The 18,812-nt window shown below is 45.6% G+C and overlaps 1 protein-coding gene across 4 annotated transcripts in view; it reads left to right on the top strand.

Annotated features, from left to right (window-relative positions):
- GRIK5 (glutamate ionotropic receptor kainate type subunit 5) overlaps positions 1–18,812 on the top strand; it is a 34,415-nt gene that overhangs the window by 12,097 nt on the left and 3,506 nt on the right. For 2 of the 4 annotated variants that reach the window (XM_056797025.1, XM_056797027.1), the window contains 13 exons: positions 1,419–1,472; positions 1,757–1,918; positions 3,062–3,214; positions 4,273–4,377; positions 4,554–4,661; positions 5,151–5,354; positions 6,178–6,294; positions 6,475–6,584; positions 7,379–7,552; positions 8,374–8,539; positions 9,877–10,102; positions 13,083–13,211; positions 13,310–13,431. In XM_056797025.1, the coding sequence (XP_056653003.1) occupies positions 1,419–1,472; positions 1,757–1,918; positions 3,062–3,214; positions 4,273–4,377; positions 4,554–4,661; positions 5,151–5,354; positions 6,178–6,294; positions 6,475–6,584; positions 7,379–7,552; positions 8,374–8,539; positions 9,877–10,102; positions 13,083–13,211; positions 13,310–13,431 (1,830 nt within the window). The remainder of the gene's footprint in view (positions 1–1,418; positions 1,473–1,756; positions 1,919–3,061; positions 3,215–4,272; positions 4,378–4,553; positions 4,662–5,150; positions 5,355–6,177; positions 6,295–6,474; positions 6,585–7,378; positions 7,553–8,373; positions 8,540–9,876; positions 10,103–13,082; positions 13,212–13,309; positions 13,432–18,812) is intronic. The other 2 variants (XM_056797026.1, XM_056797028.1) reach the window with 1 other exon arrangement.

The following is an 18,812-nucleotide window of genomic DNA, read 5'->3' as shown; positions in this document are numbered from 1 at the left end:
AAAGCCAGAAGCAGAGGGTTGAAGTTGCAGAGATTGATTTGGGCTGGAAGAATTTCCTAACAATAAGAGCTGTCCTGAAGTGGAATTGGCTGCCCCTGGAGGTGGTGGATTCCCTGTCACTGGAAGTCTGCCAGCAGAAGCTGAATGACCACTTAATGGGAACTGAGAGAGTTCTTGGTCAGGAGCAGGTTAGACTGGATGACCTTACAGAACCTTCAGATTCTGAAATGCTGTGATTCCTTGGAGGAGGATACTGGACCGAGATGGGAAGGCTGAAGATGGCGAAGGAGGGAATGCTTGAGGGACAGAGTGGAGACTGAGGGTTAAAAGAGAGACAGAGATTTAAAAAAAAAAATGGGAGGAGAAGAAACCGAGAGAGAAGGGGAGACTGAGAGACCGAAAAAGGGGGAGAAATAAAGGGAAGACAGGAATAGCAGTGAGGGCCACAGACAGAGGAGTATTAAGGGGAAAGAGCCGAAGTACAAAAGGAAGCTAAAGGGAAGAAGGGAGGATGAAGGAAAGACACAATGGAAGAGACTGGGAGACAGAGAGGAAGATAGATTGAAGGATGGAATGAAGGAGTGACTGGAGCAGAGGAAAAAAGCTATTGAGGAACAGAGATGGGATAGCTAAGAAAGAGTCTGGAGAGACATGGAGAGTAAAAGGGAGACATGGAGCACTTTGCAGATGGTTAAGTACTTTTCAAACTGTAGAGCATTTGGCAAATTGAAAAAAAAAAAGGTACAAATGTTAAATGTTGATCTTGGCTTTCTGGGAAGGGGTGGAGGAAACTTCTCTGGGACCCCACTTGTGCCCCCTTATCCCAAGCCTGCCTCCACTCACTCTCTTTACATCTTCCCTAGATGATGTTTTTGGATCTTTGGAATCCTTCTTCCCCATCCTAGCTTCCTCTTCCTTGGTCTTCCAACTGCAAAGGGGTGCAGGGGTAGAGGTGGGGTCAGACAATGGAGAGAGAGCTTGCTTAGCTTGCCTCATGGATCTCAATACCCTCTCTCTCTGCCATGTTGACAAACCCTACCTATCATTTTGTGTGGCTCTCTGTCTTGGTCTCTAAATCTGTGCCTGTGTTTCTTTTGGGGGTATTTCTCTCTAATTTGGTGTTTTCCCTTATTTTGGCTTTGGTTTTAATTCTCTCTGTGTCTACTTTTCTCTCTCTTTTATTTCTAATCCTATGTGTTGCTGCCCTTATATCTCTGCCACCATGTCTTCATCAATGTTCATTTTTTCTATCTGTCTATGTCTTGTTTTTGTTACTGTCTTTGTATCTCCATTCATTCTATTGTCTCCACTTGTGTGTGTGTCTCTGTGTATGTCTTTGTCTCCATCTCCCCTATCTCCCCCCCCCCTTCTGGGCCAACCCCCCACCCCCACCCCCCTACTATCTCTTTTCTCTCCAGGCTTCAGAGTTGGGGATGACCTCAGCATTTTATAAATACATCCTCACAACCATGGTGAGTCCCCTTTTTATGCCCTGCCTTTGCCTACCTGCCTATTCCCCTGATCCAGCATTTCTTGGTTATCTACCCACTGCACCTCAATCTCTTCCCTCTATTCGAAACCCTGAGCATCCTCTCTCTGTCTCAGGCTTTGAGCCTCTCTTTCCCTTTCTATTCCTGGTCCCTTGGGCCATAACCTTCCTCTCCTCATCTCAGGCTCTGAGCTTCCCTTTTCCCTGTCTCAGGCTCTGAGCCTTCCCCTCCTTGGGCCCTGAACCCTACCCCCTCCCTGCCCCTAGGATTTCCCTATTCTTCACCTGGATGGCATCGTGGAGGACTCATCCAACATCCTGGGCTTCTCCATGTTCAACACATCTCACCCCTTCTATTTGGAGTTTGTTCGGAGCCTCAACATGTCCTGGAGGGAAAATTGTGAGGCCAGCATGTACCCTGGTCCAGCGGTGAGCCTCTGCCTTCCTGCCTTCTTCTACACACATATACACACACCCTAATACATAGACATAGATAACCAGACAAATGCAGAAATATTCAGATGCATTCAGCACCTGTTTCTGTTTATTTCTCTCTCTGTGTGTCCCCCTTTCTTTCTCCTTCTCTTTGTCTTTCTGCCTGTCTCTCTCTCTCTCCCTCCCTCTCTCTCTCTCTCTCTCTCTCTCTCTCTCTCTCTCTCTCTCTCTCTCTCTCTCTCTCTCTCCTGCTCTGTCTCTCTCCCTCTCTGACTTTCTGCCTTTGTCTCCCTGTCTCTATATCTCTGTCTCTATTTCTGTCTCTGTCTCACACACACAATTCTTGAAGGAGACATGCAGATATAGTCAAATACAGACAGCCTCATGAAATGCAGGCACCCAAATGTGTATATATGGACACACACTCTAGATACTCCCCAGAAACACAGAAATAACCCTGCCCTCCCCTACAGTCTCTGGAACAGCTGCTCTGAAAAACCTGAGAAAAGAGAGACAGAAGGATAGGAGAATATTCGCTATGAGGGTTTCTTTTTCTTTTCATTTTCTTTTTCCAAAGGGGAGGGTAGGAAGGAGGGAGAGAAAATTCACTTCTGCTATTTGAACAAAAATAAATTTTAATTTGAAAAAAGATGGAAGAGCTACGAAGCAAGAGAGGGAGAAACAGAAACATAAAGATAACTAGTGGCATGGAGACACAGGGATAAGAGAGATATCAGGAGAGACAGAGATAAAGGGAGACAGAGATTGAGGGATAGGGGGATGTAGGGAAAGAGAAGGCTAGAGGCAGAGCCAAGGAGATAGATAAGCAAAACTCGAGAGGGGAAGGATACAGAGTGATGGAGGCAGGAGATGGAAGGGATGAATCAAGGAAAGACAGAGAAAGGGATAGAGGGAAAGAGGGCTATAGGGAAGGAGAAAGAGAGTCAAAGAGATAGAGGGAGATTGATGAGAGGAAGGAAGAAGAGCTAACAAGAGGGAGGGAAGAATGAACAGAGTGGCTCCAAGAGCCTCTGGGAAGAGTGTGGGCTTGGGGTGAGGGAGTAGTGGGGCTTCAATCAGGCTTTGCCCTTGCTGAGTTCCCTTGCTCCTTTTTCTCCACTCTCCCCTCCCCTCCAGCTGTCTGCAGCCCTGATGTTTGACGCTGTTCATGTGGTCGTGAGTGCTGTGAGGGAGCTGAACAGGAGCCAGGAGATTGGTGTGAAACCCCTGGCCTGCACTTCCTCCAATATCTGGCCACATGGGACCAGCCTCATGAACTACCTTCGAATGGTGAGCTGGCAGGCTGGGGGCTGAGAGGAGGCTGGGCAGGCCTGAGGGGTGGGGAAGCTTCCTGTGTGCCCATCCCTGCTTTCCTCTCTGCCCTGGGCTCGTCCCATTCTCCGTGTCCTGGGATTTCTGGGTATCTCCTCTCTGACTCATTTGTGTACATGGGGATGTTTCTCTATACCTCATTCTGGGGATCTCTTTCTGTTTCTCTCCATCTATTTTTTCTAATTTTGTCCATGGGGGACTCTCCTGTCCCTCTTGGCCTGTGTCTATGTTTGACATCATCACTTTTTTTTTTCCTGAACATTTCTGTTTCTGTGGGTGTCTATGTCTTTATGTCTCTTCCTCCTTCTGTTCCTCTATGGGTGAGGGGTGGAGAGGGAAGATTTCTGTAAATCCTACCTTACTCTCTTGATCTACCTGTCTGTCTGGATCTAACTGCCTGCACCTTTCTATCTCCCTTATTTTCACTGTTTCTCCATTTCTACATTGGTCTCTGTCTTCATCTTTCTGTGTGTCTCTGGGCTTCTGTCTCTTCTCCATCTAATCACTTCCCTCTGGGTATCTCTCTGTTTCTCTATCGATCTCTCTTATTTTTTGGCTGGACCTTTCTACCATGTTCCTCTGTTCATTTGTCTCTGGGTTTGCTTTCCTTTTTAACTATCACTCCTTCCTGGTATACCTGTTTCTTCATCTGGATATCCCTCTACCTCTACCACCTTCCATTTCTCTGACTTGGTCGTTGTATATCACTATTTCTGGCTCTTCTTCTGGGTTTTCCTCTCTGCTTTCCCCCCCCCCCCCAATTTCTTGCCTCTTGGTATTGCTCTCTCCATACTGGCCTCTGTCTTTCTGCCTGAATCTGAACTGCTCCCCCCTTCCATACCTCTATTTCTCTTTCCACCTCTGGACATCTCTCTATCTTCCTCTGGTCTCTGTTTCTCTGACTCTTCTTCTGGGTATATTTCTGTCTTTCTGTCTCCATTTGTCTCTATCTCTCCTGCCCTCCTCTGTTCTTCCCTCCGTGCCTGTCCCTTCCCCGACCTCCCCTCCCTGGCTAGGTAGAGTATGATGGGCTGACTGGACGAGTTGAGTTCAACAGCAAAGGTCAACGGACCAACTACACCCTGAGGATCCTAGAGAAGTCCCGGGAGGGCCATAGGGAGGTAAGTGAGGCTGACTTAGTTTCCTGAGCTGGGATGGTTGGAGGAGATGAATGCTGGAGTTCCTGGGAAGGGAGAACCTAGAACTGGATGCCTGAGTCCTGAAGCAGGACTAGGGGAGGGAAGTTGGATACCTCAGTCTCTACAAGGTCAGGCCTGAACTCATCTCCTCCTTCCAGATAGGGGTGTGGTACTCCAATCGGACTCTGGCAATGAATTCCACCACCTTGGACATCAACCTTTCCCAGACCTTGGCCAACAAGACTCTGGTGGTCACCACCATCTTGGTGAGGGGCAGAGGAGAGGGAGGGGAGATAAGCAGAATTTGGGAGAGATTGAACTCTTGATTTCTAGTCAGGACTGCTCCCCAGGGACCTTGGAGCACTCATGCCTATAAGATTGTAGAACTCCTTGGTTTCTCCAGTCAATTGTCCTGTGAAAGAAATAGGTCCTGCCTTTGGGAGACCCAGATCAGAGGCTCTTTCCTATTTTTCCTCTGTAGTGTTTCCTATTTATTTTTTCTGAGTCTCTCTAATTAGGTAATGTCTAGTCTGCGATCTCTAATCTTCAGTCCCCCATAATTTATTTTGAATCCTTGTCTTTCTTGAATTATTGATCTTTGAATCTTGGTCCCAGGTCCTTGACTCCTAATCCTAAATTATTGATGGATAATTGTAGGATCTTTTATTTCTGATCTTACATGCTTTTATCTGATCCTTGATCTAGAAGCTTTGACCTTTGATCATTCATCCCTTGGTTCCCTCCCTCTTCCCCAGGAGAATCCATATGTCATGCGAAGGCCCAACTTTCAGTCTCTGTCAGGAAATGAGCGGTTTGAGGGTTTCTGTGTGGATATGCTTCGAGAGCTGGCTGAGCTGCTCCGTTTTCGCTTTCGACTTCGGCTAGTAGAAGATGGGCTATATGGAGCACCAGAGCCCAATGGCTCCTGGACTGGAATGGTTGGGGAACTCATCAACCGGGTATGAAACAGGGGGACCTCATGGACCCACAGAGAGAGGGAGATGGGGAGAGTGCAGGCAAAAATGGATGAAGAGTGGGCAAAAAGGACCATGGAACAAAGAAAGTTAAAGATGGAAGGGATCTTAGAAGAGAGAACTTTGGAGCTGAGAGAGGCCTTAGAACAGGAAATATCAGAGCTGGGAGGGACCTTGATTATCATTTAGCCCCTCAGTTTTTAGAGGGGGAAATCACAACAAAGCTCCAGATACAAGTTGTGAGGGTGCTCTGGGTAAGATGATAAGCCTGAAATAAGGGTAAGGAGTGAGCTCAGAGGTCTTGAGTGCCGGGATGAGGACAGTGAATATCAAGGATTTGAAGAGATCCTGGGAATGAGGAGAGGATTTAACTGGAGACAAGATGTAGGGAGAAGAATCCAGCAGTCTGGGCAGGGGAGATGGGAGGGAAAGAGGCCAAAGTCCTGAGGGGAGACTAGGGCTAGAATGTAGACAGAGGGGGAGCCAGGGCTTAAGAGGGAATATCTTCCAGGACTCCAGTTGAGCTATTCCTCCCCCCCCCCCCTTCACTCCCTCCAAATACATCTGAATCCTGGGTTGTTTCTCTTGGTCTCACATTCTGTCTCCTTCCCCCACATCTGTCTATTTCTAACTTTCCCTGTCTCTATCTTTGTGTCCCTACATATTTCTGTATTTATGCTTCCCCATCTCTCTTTGACTATCTGTCCCTCTGTCTCTCTCTTTATTTGTCTCCATCTCCCCCATTCCTTGCTCTGTGTGTCTTTCTATATGTCTTCTGTTTCTCTCTCTCTCACCCCCACATCCCCAGCAGAAGGCAGATCTGGCAGTGGCTGCATTCACAATCACAGCTGAGCGGGAGAAGGTCATAGACTTCTCTAAGCCCTTCATGACCCTTGGGATCAGCATCCTTTACAGAGTGCACATGGTAGGGGTCCCTGAAGAGGTGTAGACTTGGGGGCTGGGTTGCTTGGGTTCCTGGGGAATGGAAGCCAGGGGATTTGGGAACTGGGTATTACAGAGGGAGTAGAGGGTGCTCAGAGGTCATATATCCTTGAAGGTATGGGCATGAGGGTCACTGACACCTGGCTCTTTCCCCCCACCTCAGGGTCGAAAACCTGGCTACTTCTCCTTCCTCGATCCCTTCTCACCTGCTGTATGGCTCTTCATGCTCTTGGCTTACCTGGCTGTTAGCTGTGTCCTTTTCCTGGCAGCCAGGTGAGGTCTGGATCCTATTTCTGTATCTCTGTCTGCCTTGGCCTCCCTTCATGTGTCTTGCCCTGGTCCCAAGCTTCCCCCATCTCTAGCTCTCCCCTGATTCTTCCCATATCAGCAAGCATCACCTAACTCTTTCACCCCTTCTCTCCTCCACCCACCACACACATTGCCACTGCCTCTATTTCTGCCTACAACTTGGTCTTTCTCAGACCCTTCCTTTCTATCTCTGCCCTGACCTGGTTTCTTCCTGCCTCTGATCCTTTCTCTTTTCTCTACCTAGCTCTTCTATTTTCCCCTATTTCTTCCTTAATCTGGTCTTTCCTTGTCTCTGTCACTCCCTGCTCCCACCAGTCTCCTCTTTATTTCTATCTGCTTTCCCCCCTTATTTCTCCTGTCAAACTGTCTGCTGTCTTTCTTTTGATCTCCCTCTTCTCTGTCCTACCCTGGTCATTTCCTCCTTCTTCTTCAGCTACATCCCCTGAGTTCCCCCACCTTTCTCTCTCCCTCCTCTTTATTTCTTTCCCTTTCAGTTTCTTGCTGTTTTTGTGATTCCCCTTGTTTATCCCTGTCTCATCTCTTCCCTTATTGGTCTACATCATTCTCCTCCTGTCTCTCTTCCTTCTTATCACTTCTTGGTTCTTTCCTCTTCCTGGGTCACTAAACACTCACCACCACCCCCATCTCCAGAGTTCCCCCTCCTCCCCTACCTGCCTAGCTTTCTGTCTGTCCTCTTACCTGTGTGTCTGCTGCTAGACCTTGTCTCTGCCATGGCCCATTTCTTCATGTTCCTGCAGGCTGAGCCCCTATGAGTGGTATAACCCTCACCCGTGCCTCCGAGCACGTCCCCATGTGGTGGAGAACCAGTATACCCTGGGCAACAGCTTGTGGTTCCCCGTCGGGGGATTCATGCAGCAGGGCTCCGAGATCATGCCCCGGGCACTTTCTACCCGATGTGTCAGCGGGGTCTGGTGAGGGCACTAATCACAATGGGTGATGGAGTGGGCCAGGGAAACTGGGTGGGCTGGGGATGGAGGGATCCTGGGGGCATTTGAGCACTTAGAGACCATTAACTATAGCATCTTCATTTTATAGATTTGGAGAAAATGAAGCCCAAAGTGGGGGGAGTAACTCATTCAAGGTCACCCACAGCATATTAGGGACATATGTCCCAGATATGTCTGGGATCAAAACTCAACTTTTCTGATATCTTCCTCCTATATATTGTGGAGGGATCTAGAAAAATTATCCATCATACAATGTTAGAACCAGGAGGGAGCCTTAGAAAAGAGAATATCAGATGAGGGTAGGACCTTAGAACATAAAACAAAGAATGTCAGAAATGAGTAGCACCTGTAACATAGAATGTTAGAGTTGGAAGGGGTCTTAGAAGATAGAATGGTAGAGGTGATAAGGTCCTTAGAACAGGGACAGAATGTCAGAATTGGGAGGAACCATAGGACACAGAACACAGGATTTCAGAGCTGAGTGGGACCTTAGAGTTTATGAAATCCAGTGAATTGTTGAGGAAATTGAGATGCAGAGAAATGCAACCAGCTGAAAGTCAGATGGATTACAACCTACGACTCTTTCCTCATTAGTTCAAAGGAATGACATCTTTAGAAGACCCCTGTTGGGATGAAGATATCCCTGGGATGGGTCTTGCATGATCTCTGAAGCTTCAGGGCCTGGGGGATTGGGGAGCAAGTAGGGGACTTAAGAATCCAGGAGCCTGGGGTCTGATGCTTCCAGAACAGGGGGACTTGGGCGAGTCACTGCCCCCTCCCACCAGGTGGGCCTTCACTCTCATCATCATCTCCTCCTACACGGCCAACCTGGCAGCCTTTCTCACCGTGCAGCGAATGGAGGTGCCAGTGGAGTCAGCTGACGACTTGGCTGACCAGACTAATATTGAGTATGGGACCATCCATGCAGGTTCCACCATGACCTTTTTCCAGGTATTCCTTATTTTAGTAGCCTCTAGGCTTCCTCTTCCTCCAATGTGTCCCCATCACTCTCCCCAGTTTCTCCTCAGTCCTTAGTTTTCCACTCTCCCAGTCTCTTCTCTCAGTGGCTTACACTTTCTGCATGTCTCCCCCTTATTATTTTCATGTTTTTCTCATCTAGTGATCTACCATTTCTCTCTTTCAATGTCTCCCAGTCCTTTTCCTCAGTAATACCTCAGTGGCTTCCCTCAGACACTTCCCTTGATGTCTTCCTCAGGCCCCTCAGTGCCTCCTAGTCTTTCTTCCTCAATGGTTTACTTCCATAGGTGTCCCTCTAGTCCCCTACTCTCATTGTCTCTAGTCCCATCTCCTAGCATCTTCTTTATCTCCTGAAAATGAACATAATTAAGCTGAGCAGAGGAATTATGTCCATCACACTGGGTTGGGTACTCGAGTTCAGCACCAAGAATAGCTCTTAGAGGATGCCTTAAGAGACTTCTGACAGGTTTAGCTTCTCCCTTACTTGACCAACAATTTACCTAGTACAAGTCAAGTGAGAAGGGGAAAGAGGAAGGACAGAAAGTCTCCAATAGGCCAGAAAAGAGACAAAGGGGACAAAGAAATAAGCCATGACCCTACCCTGAGGGAGCACCCCTTCCCATCCTGAGAAAGAGGGAAGCTCTTAAGGAGGCCCTGGTTTGAGAAGATATAGCCCAAACATTATGGCCTGAGAGAGAAGACTACAGTTCAGGTTACTGGTGTGTTAGGGGAAGAATGGGTCTTGACCTCTAGGAATTCTAAGGCTGAGGAAGAAATTATAGCTCTTAGAAATCCCTCAGTCCAAGTTGGGGAAAGTAGCACAACCCTGTGGAATCTTCACTAGTTTCTGGGATATTTGTGGCCTTGGGAAGAAGATGGTATTATGGGAAAGAAATGGTCTGACCTGGTGCTTCAAATTTTTGGAAGCTACTAACTAAGGCAAATTCTTACTTTTTTCTGAATCAAAGACCCCTTTGACCATCAGTCTGATGAAGTCTACAGACCCCTTTTCTAGTCTGTGTTTTTTAATGTAGAAGATAAAACATAGGATTAAAAATAAACAAATTATATTGAAATGAAGTTATAAAAGTATAAACAAGTTCACAGACACAAAAAGTGATATGGAGGAATGGGTTAATCAGAGAAGGCTCCTCTTTGGGAAGGGGACTGGGATGGAGAGATTGAGGAGGGCTTGGAGAGGAAGAGGGAGATCAGAGGAAAAGACTCCTACAGGGCAATGGGGCACAGAGGTGCCAGAGGACCATGGCATTGCTATAATGCTCCTCCCCCCACCTTTCTACATTGGCCAGAACTCTCGATACCAGACATACCAGCGAATGTGGAACTACATGCAGTCCAAGCAGCCCAGTGTGTTTGTGAAGAGCACAGAGGAAGGCATTGCCCGAGTCCTCAACTCCCGCTATGCCTTCTTGTTGGAATCCACCATGAACGAGTACCACAGGCGCCTCAATTGCAACCTCACTCAGATTGGGGGCCTCCTCGATACCAAGGGCTATGGCATCGGCATGCCACTGGGTACGTGATGGCCCTATGGGCCTTAGGAGACCCACCCAGGAATGTGGGCATTAAGTAGGGGCACAGGGTTGGGGAGGTAAAGAACATAGGGGGGATAATGAGATGGGAGATTAAGGGGTGGGAGAAACAGGAAAATGAGGTGGAGTCCTGACAGATGGGAGGAGTATTGAAGATGGATATGGGAGGAAATGGAGATTAGAAGACAGAAAGATAGGGGATACCTGGAGATTCTGAAATATGGGACTGGAGGGTAGGAACTGTGAGGAAAATAGAAGGAAAGAAGTTAGATTGTAGGAGTTACAAGGGGATAGACAGATGAGTTAGAGATGGCAGGGGGCATTATAGATGCCTAGATTTAGAATTTAGAGGGCATTTAAATTTAAATTTAATTTTCCTTGTTTTACATACAGGAAAACTGAGTTTGAGAGTTTGAGTGACTTGCCTAAGGTTACACAGGTAGTAATAATCAAAGGTGGCTTGAACATAGGTCTTCTGATTCCAGAGACATTAGTTACTGGGGGGAGGATGGGCCATGGAGTGATAGGAGATAGATGGTCATGTGAAGAGGGAGAGCAAAGAATGTAGAGACATAGGATTGGGAGGTGGGTGAATTAAGAAATGAACATTTGGAGATTGAGAGCAAGTACCTGGAATATAAGGTCCTTGGGAACAGGAATGGCTTTCATTTTATCTTTCTTTTCTCAGCTCCTAATATGATGTGTTTTTCATACTGGGTGCTTTAAAACATTGAACTGAACTAAACTGGCAGGGTAGATCTGAATATGGGGATATCAGAGAGTGAATGAAGGATATGGATAGAAATTATAGAAGAGTCATGGGAAATGGATATATGTAGATGATAAAGACATGGGGAATGGAGGGACAGGGGAAGTATGAGTAACATGAGATCAAGAAGTAGAGATGGTTAGTATGGAAAAGAAGAGAGGGAAAATTATTAAGCAGAAGGACAGTATAGAATGAGAACTGGATTTGGTGTCAGAAAACCCCAGGTCAAGTTCCAACTTTGCCATCTACCATATATTGAGAAAGAAGTTTATCTTTTCAGGTCCTCAGTCTCCTCATTTGTAAAATGAAGGTGTTGGACTATATGACCTCTAAGATCCCTTCCAACTCTAAATCTATGATTGTTAGATCTTTGACCTATTTTCTTTGGTTCCAGAGGGGGTGGATGGAGAGTGCAAAGAGGAAAATAAGGCCTTGAAGCAAGGGGAAAACTTGCTAACAGTTAGAGGCATGCAGAAGTGAAATAGACTACTTTTGGGAGGTGTTGGGTTCTTTCTCAATGGAGGTCTTTGAGCAAAGGCTGGCTAGTCATTTGTCATGCTGGCTGTAGTGGGATTTGCAAAATAGACTATGGTTTCTTCCAAAATGGGAATTCTGTGTCAAGGTAGCCAAATGAATCCTAGGGGCAGCTAGGTAGATAGAGCACTGAACTTGGAATCAGGAAGACTCATCTTCCTGAGTTCAGAACTGACCTCAGACAAATACTGGTTGTGTGACCCTGGGCAAGTCACTTAATCTCTTCTGGTTGCCTTGGTTTCTCATCTGTAAAATGAGCCAGATAAGTGGCAGCTAGGTGGCTCAGTGAATTGAGATGGGAGATTCCAGGTTCAAATCTGGCTTTAGACACTTCCTGGCTGTGTGACCCTGGGCAAGTCACTTAATCTCCATTGCCTAGCCCTTACTGCCCTTCTGCTTTGGAATCAATAAATAGTATTGATTCTAAGAAGGAAGGTAAGTGTTTGTTGTTGTTGTTTAATGAGCTGCACAAGGAAATGCAGCTTTCTTTTCTTTGCCAAGAAAACTCAAAATGAGGTCACAAAGAGTTGGAAAAAGTTGGACATAACTGAACAACAATGACAACAATGACAACAACATTCACTGGGTGTAACCCAGAGGACCAGTGTGATAATACCTGAGGACATTTTGAACTTTTCCTCATAGAAAATGCCATTTTCTATGAACACTCTAATCTGATTCTAGTCTACCTCATTAGCCCTGACTCGCCCTCATGGGTTGGGTCCCGAGAGTGGAAGGCTGACTAAGCCAGGTTGAAGGTACTCTGTGGTTTCATGTTCCTAAAACGATCCTAGTTCACAAGTCCCCATAACTGTGTTTACCTTTCCATTATTCACCTGAGATGCAATTAGCTCAAAGCACAGACACTTATTAAATTGACATATGAAGACCAGTTGCAATGAAATAACTCCTCCATAACTCTTGTGTGTACTCTCCCATAAATAAATGCAATAGCAGTGGGAAGAGTAGACACATATAGAATTCCCAAGTGGAGAGGTACACACGCTGCTTCTCAAAGGGTGTGTGTATGCCTTCTATACACCATATAGCCTATGTCACTACACAGTATAGCAAGTGGGATGCCTACAGATGGGCAGCCTAGCACAGGACCTTGCATATTGTGGACAATTAATAAATATTTCTTGAATTAGATGGGAAAATCTGGATGGAGATAGGAGGATAGGGAATGTGGAAATGGAGGATGGAGGTATGGAGGACATAGAGATGGAATTTACAGCATCTAGACCAGAGATGTAGACACATGGTTTGAATAGGGATGAAAAATAGAAGGATAAAGGATACAGGGGGAATTTGGGTTGGAGAGATGGGGGTAAGAGAAGAAACTGAAGGAATAGAGATACAGAGAAAGTTTTAAGGGTTAGGAGCTATGCCATATTAGAGGATTAGGATTGTGGGAGATGGGAGAGATAGACATAGGAGAAAGGAGAAGGAGAGGGACAAAATGGAGAGTGTAAGAAATATGAACCAAGGAAGGGATAGATACCATAGGGATCCAAAGAATCTAGAGAGATGGGGAATGAGAGAGGGAAGGAACTTGGAAGAACATTGAAGGTGAGGAATATTAGGGATCAGAAACAAGAGCCCTGGTAGGATTTGTAAACACAGAAGGGACCTAGACACCTTTTCTTTCCCTTTCCAGGCTCCCCATTCCGGGATGAGATCACACTGGCCATCTTGCAACTGCAAGAAAACAACCGATTGGAGATCCTAAAGCGAAAGTGGTGGGAAGGGGGCCGGTGTCCAAAGGAGGAGGATCATCGGGCCAAAGGTCTGTGTTCCCCCCATCCCACTAGTCACCTCACCCTAGACCCTGCCCTTGTCTTGAACCCACTGTGTCTCCTTGGGCCCTTATCTATTTTTCTCCAGGGCTGGGAATGGAGAATATTGGTGGAATATTTGTGGTGCTCATCTGTGGCCTCATCATCGCGGTCTTCGTTGCTGTCATGGAGTTTGTGTGGTCCACAAGGAGATCGGCAGAGTCCGAGGAGGTGAGGGCCCAAGGATTCAAGAGGATGGGGGACAGGGTATGTGGAGAGACACGGAGAGTAAGAGCAGAGAATAAGACATGGGAATGGAGAGAGAAGGAAGAAAATGGAAGTATAGAAGTGATAGAACAGAAGAGAGGAAAAAAAGAAGAGAAAGGAGGGGAAAGAAGAAATAGAAAGTGAATCGATGAAGAAGACAGACAGAGGATTGAGGAGGCTGCAGAGTGAATTGTGAGAGGAGGTAAATGAACAAAAGGAAGGAGGAAATACAAAGGTGGTGAATAGAGCAGAGAGGAAAAGAGTAGAGAAAATAACAAAGAGGAAGAATAAAAGAGATAGAGAAAAAGAGACAGAGAGAAACACACAGAGAGAAACTGGCAATGAGAGAGGCAGAGACAGAAACAGAGACAGAGACAGAAGACAGAGGTGAAGTTAGAGGAGCAAAGAAAATGGAAGGAAATCAGTCCCAAGGTACAAAGTAGACCAGCTAGGTCTGGATCTACCTGCGCTTCTCTGGTTTCTCTAATCTTACATTCTAGATCTTTTACATCCTCAGAGAGGATGTAAAGGTCACCTGAGACAGGGTGAGATTTTCAGTAGGTATTTATTAGTGAGTAAGAGAAAGAAATAAAAGAATGCCAAGTGTATAAGGCACAGAATTGTCAAGTAATAGAGATCAGGAACCTTACCCTACAGCACAGCTGTGATGTAGTGGAAAAACTGTCCTTTCAGAGAATCTGAGTTCAAATCCTGGCTCTGGCATTTAACAGCTTTGCAGGCTTGGGAAAGTCACCTCATCCACAGGATCATGGAATTTGAGAGTTATGAGGGACCTTATTGGCCATTTAACCCAAACTTTTCTAGAAAGAAATTTCCACCATGACTTACCTAGCAAGTAGTCAGCCAGGCTCTGACTTAAAAGCTCCATGGAAGGAGAACCCAACACATCCTGAGGAAGCCCATTCTACTTTCAAACATCTCTGATTGTTATAAAGGGTTTTGTTGTTTTTTTTTTACATCCAGGTGACAAAGAGGAAAACTCTTTGCAATCTCCATTCTTATTCCACTCCTTAGTTCTGCCCTTTGGGGTCAAATAGAACAAGTATAATCTCTCTTCCACTTGACAGCCTTTCATCTACGGGAATATAGCTCTTATGCCCTGCCCTTCTTCTCCAGGAGAAGCATTCCCAGTTTCCTAAACTGATCTTCATGTGACAGGGACTCAAGACATTTGAGCATTCTGGCTTCCCTGCTCCAGACATTCCTCAGTTTGTCAATGTCCTTTTTTTTTTTTTAAATTCCTGTGCCCAGAACCAAACCCAATACTCAAGGTGTGGTCTGACCTGGGGAGAGTACACAGAGATTATCACTTCTTTACTCTTATAAGCAATTTTCTTCATTCAGCCCAAGATCATATTGGACATTTTGGAGAGTCACATTCCACTCCTGATTCATATTAAGCCTTCGGTCCACTAAATCCCCCAGATCTTTTTCAGATAAATTATTATCTGACTAAGCCTCTCTCACTTTGTACTTGTGAATTTGGTTTTTGTTGTTTGTTTAAGACTACAGCTTATTTAATTTCTTCTTATTAAATTCAGCCCACTGCACTAACTTAATCAAGACTTTTTTGGATCTGAATGGTGTCTTCTAGTGTGTCAGCTCTCCTTCTCAACTTGGTGCCTTCTGCAAATTTGATAGGCATGCCATCATCCAAGCCATTGGTTTAAAAGAATCTTAAGTAGGTTGAGGCACAGATCCCTGGGTTCCCACCACTAGAGACCCCTGATGATATTACCATTGACTTATGAATGACTACTGTTTGAGTCCTGCCATCCAACAGAAAATTCATATTTCTTTTCCTCATGAGAAAAGTAATCATTCCATAAGCTTTTATTCAGGGTCAGGCACTGTGCTAGGCAATGGTCTCATAAGGAGAAAATGAAATAGTCCTGTCCTCCAGGTGCTTAAATTCTGTCCTAACTTCTTTAAGCCTTAATTCTTTCTATAAAATGAGGGTCTTTGGCATTTCCTGCTTCTATGAAGTGCTGTAGAACTCACTTATTCAGATGGGTCTTAGTTTCCACATTCTTAATATAAGGGAGTGGCATCCAGTGATCTTGGAGGCAGCATGGAGGCAGGAGGTCTGCTGAAATGAGGGAAGTGGCTTGAGGAGGCAGAGGACTGGGGTACAGATCTCCCTGTAGTGTCTATTCCATATAGGATCTCAGTCATGTCACTTAACCTCTGAGCTTCCAATCCTCATCATAAAAACAAAGGGTAAGACCAGTTAGCTTCTTCCGGACCTACATTTTTGAACCTCTGATCTAAGGTACCTTCCATCTCTAAATTCTCTGATCCTGATCTAACTTCCTCTTTCTGTATTTAAGGTTCCACTAAAACCTTTCTCTTGATTTCTGTTCCCTTTCAGAGCCAGCTTCTCCCACCAGACTCCAGGCTCTCAGACACCTGTGCCTCCATAACCAAGTTCCCATTCATTTTTCTTTTTGTTTAAACCTTTGCCTTCTATCTTGGAATCAATACCGTGTTCCAAGACAGAAGAGTAGTAAGGACTAGGCAGTTGGGGTTAAGTGACTTGACCAGAGCCACATAGCTAGGAAGTATCTGATGTCTGATTTGAACCCAGGACCTCTTTCCTTTGAGCCTGGCTCTCTATCCACTGAGCCACCCAGCTGCCCGGGTTCTACACATTTTGATGAGTCCTGGATCATGCTCTATCAAGGATACAGTCATTCTTTCCTTAGGCTTCCCTGAATCTCATACCCTGATCAGACCCTGATCCTGCTTTCAAGAAACCTTAGCCTTGAGACCCCCTTTCATAGATCTCCTTATATTTCTTTGACCCATGACACCTTTTTCATATCCTCACATACTCAAGGTCAAATCCCCTGATTTGCCTGCTTCTTCAGAAACCAGCCTCTTTCATCTCTGATTATCTCCCTACCTCTACTAATGCTCTTGTAACTGAAGGAAGGAAGGAAGGAAGGAAGAAAGAAAGGAAGGAAGGAAGGAAGGAAGGAAGGAAGGAAGGAAGGGAGGGAGGAAGGGAGGGAGGGAAGGAGGGAGGAAGGGAGGGAGGGAGAAAGGGAGGGAGGGAGGGAGGAAGAGAGGAAAGAAGGAAGGAAGGGAGTGAGGAAGGAAGAGAGGGAGAAAGGGAAGGAGGGTGGAAGGAAGGAAGGAAGGAAGGAAGGAAGGGAGGAAGGGAGGGAGGGAGGAAGGGAGGAAGGAAGGAAGGAAGGAAGGGAGGGAGGGAGGGAGGAAGAGAGGAAAGAAGGAAGGAAGGGAGTGAGGAAGGAAGAGAGGGAGAAAGGGAAGGAGGGTGGAAGGAAGGAAGGAAGGAAGGAAGGAAGGAAGGAAGGAAGGAAGGAAGGAAGGAAGGAAGCATTTATTAAACACCTACTAAGCAGGCACTGTGCTAAGTGCTTTACAAATATTATCTCACTTGATCCTCACAACAACCCTGGCCCTGGGAAGTACTATTATTATCCCCATTTTACAGTTGAAAGGGATTTACTAAAGTATAAAGAGGGATTTACTAAAGCTTGGAGGGGCTCACACCTGAATCAGGGGAGGGAATACTCACACTAATGAAATCCCAGATCCCTCAAGAGGTTGAAATATTTACCAGGGAAAAGAGAGAGTGACAATAATAGCTGACTTTTAAGTAGGGCACTACACTAATCATAAATCAATTACATTAATTATAAATTAATTTTGCATTAACGTTGCCCTCAATACAGCTCTTATCCCCCTTGGGAGTAACTTTTGCTTTAATCATCCTCATTTTGCAGGTGAGGAAAATAAGGCTAGAGAGGGGGATGGGATTTCCCCAAGGTCATAACAAAAGGGGATAAGCAACAACTCAATTCGAGTGCTTCTTCCCACTCCATCACTGGGACGAAGTCAGAAATAATTCATCAGAATAAGGCGACCAGTCTATTAGGGAAGAAAATAGCCTCAAAGTCCTATTCTGATAGCTTGGGATGTGGAGGTGACCTTGAGTTTTTGAGGGCTCCGTTCATGAAGCAGAAACTCTAGCAGATCCTGCCAAGCTAGACATGCTCTGAAGACTGGCCTGGAGACAGATGGTGCGTCTGGCGTCTGTGGACCAAGCTGGCCAAGGGCAGAAGGGCTCAGCAACAAAGCACTAGCCTCCTGGGGAGAAGTTTTTTGGTCGAGGAATTCTTGAAGCCATAAACTATGGCAGGAGTGAGGGTTGTAAGCTAGGGTAGTCAGGGAAGGGGCCATGCTGAGAGAATCTTAGGCTCTGGGCTTTTGAGATTTACTGGACCTTGGAAATCATACCAAATGGTGGCCATTTATTAAGCACCCGCTGGGTGTGGAGCTACAAGTTGTTAGGGGGGAGGTGGAGAATTTAGGCAAGACCTAATCCTTTTTCTGCAGAACTGCAGACAGATACCTAAGATATAACATGTCACACAAGTCCAAGAGGCAGAAGGGGAAGGAAATAAATATTTATATAGCACCTACTATGTGTCAGGGACTATGCTGAATGCTTTACAAATATTTTTTCATTTGATCCTCACAATGAAAGTGAGAGGAGGTGCTATTATTAGCTTCATTTCAACAATTGAGGAAACTGATGCAAACACTTAAATTACTTGGCCAGGACCACATAGCTAGTATAGGTTGGATTTTAATTCAAGTCTTCTGGTCTCCAAGGCATGTTATTTACTGCTTCACTTAGCTGACTGGCCAAGAGTCATAGCCTAGTGTATCCACTAGAGAGCTTGCCTCAGTCAGGAGGAACTGGATTCAAATCCTGATTCTGATAAACTGATTTTATGACCTTGGGCAAGTCCCTTTAAACCCTCAAGGCTCTAGGCAGCTCAATAAGTCTCTAAGTTGCAGCCTAGCTACCTATCTGTATTGAAAAATGGAGTTTCCTTAACCATTTCTTTCAGCAGAGAAATCCTAGGTCTGACCTGGTGATGGAGAGAAGAAAAGCCTACCAGAGAGCTGCAAGCAAAATATTGTAGGAAGTCTTTGTTGTAGAAAGAGAAGTGGGGTCAGGGAAGGCTTCTTGGAAGAGGTGGCATTTGATTCACACTTTACAAGAAAAGGGATAAGGACAGAACCTTTGATTCTCTTGGTATAAGGAACTTTCAGATGAGGAAACTCTTTTTCAATGTGGGTCAGACCCTTTAGTGCAAATTAGGCTTATAGTTGCCTAGAACACTGAGATGTTAAGTGTCTTGTCTAGAGTAACAGAAGACTCAGAAAGAATCCAAGACCAGCTTACTTACTTCAAGACCAGCTCTCTATTCAATCAGGCAAGAGAGAGAGGGAAAAATTACTCATGATCCTAGATCTGGAGCTGCAAGGGACCTTAGAAATTACCT

The sequence above is a fragment of the Monodelphis domestica genome, chromosome 4 (assembly GCF_027887165.1).
Source record: "Monodelphis domestica isolate mMonDom1 chromosome 4, mMonDom1.pri, whole genome shotgun sequence".
NCBI lineage: Eukaryota > Metazoa > Chordata > Mammalia > Didelphimorphia > Didelphidae > Monodelphis > Monodelphis domestica.
The sequence above is the reverse complement of the archived record's forward strand: the minus strand, read 5'-3'. Positions and strand labels throughout refer to the sequence as shown.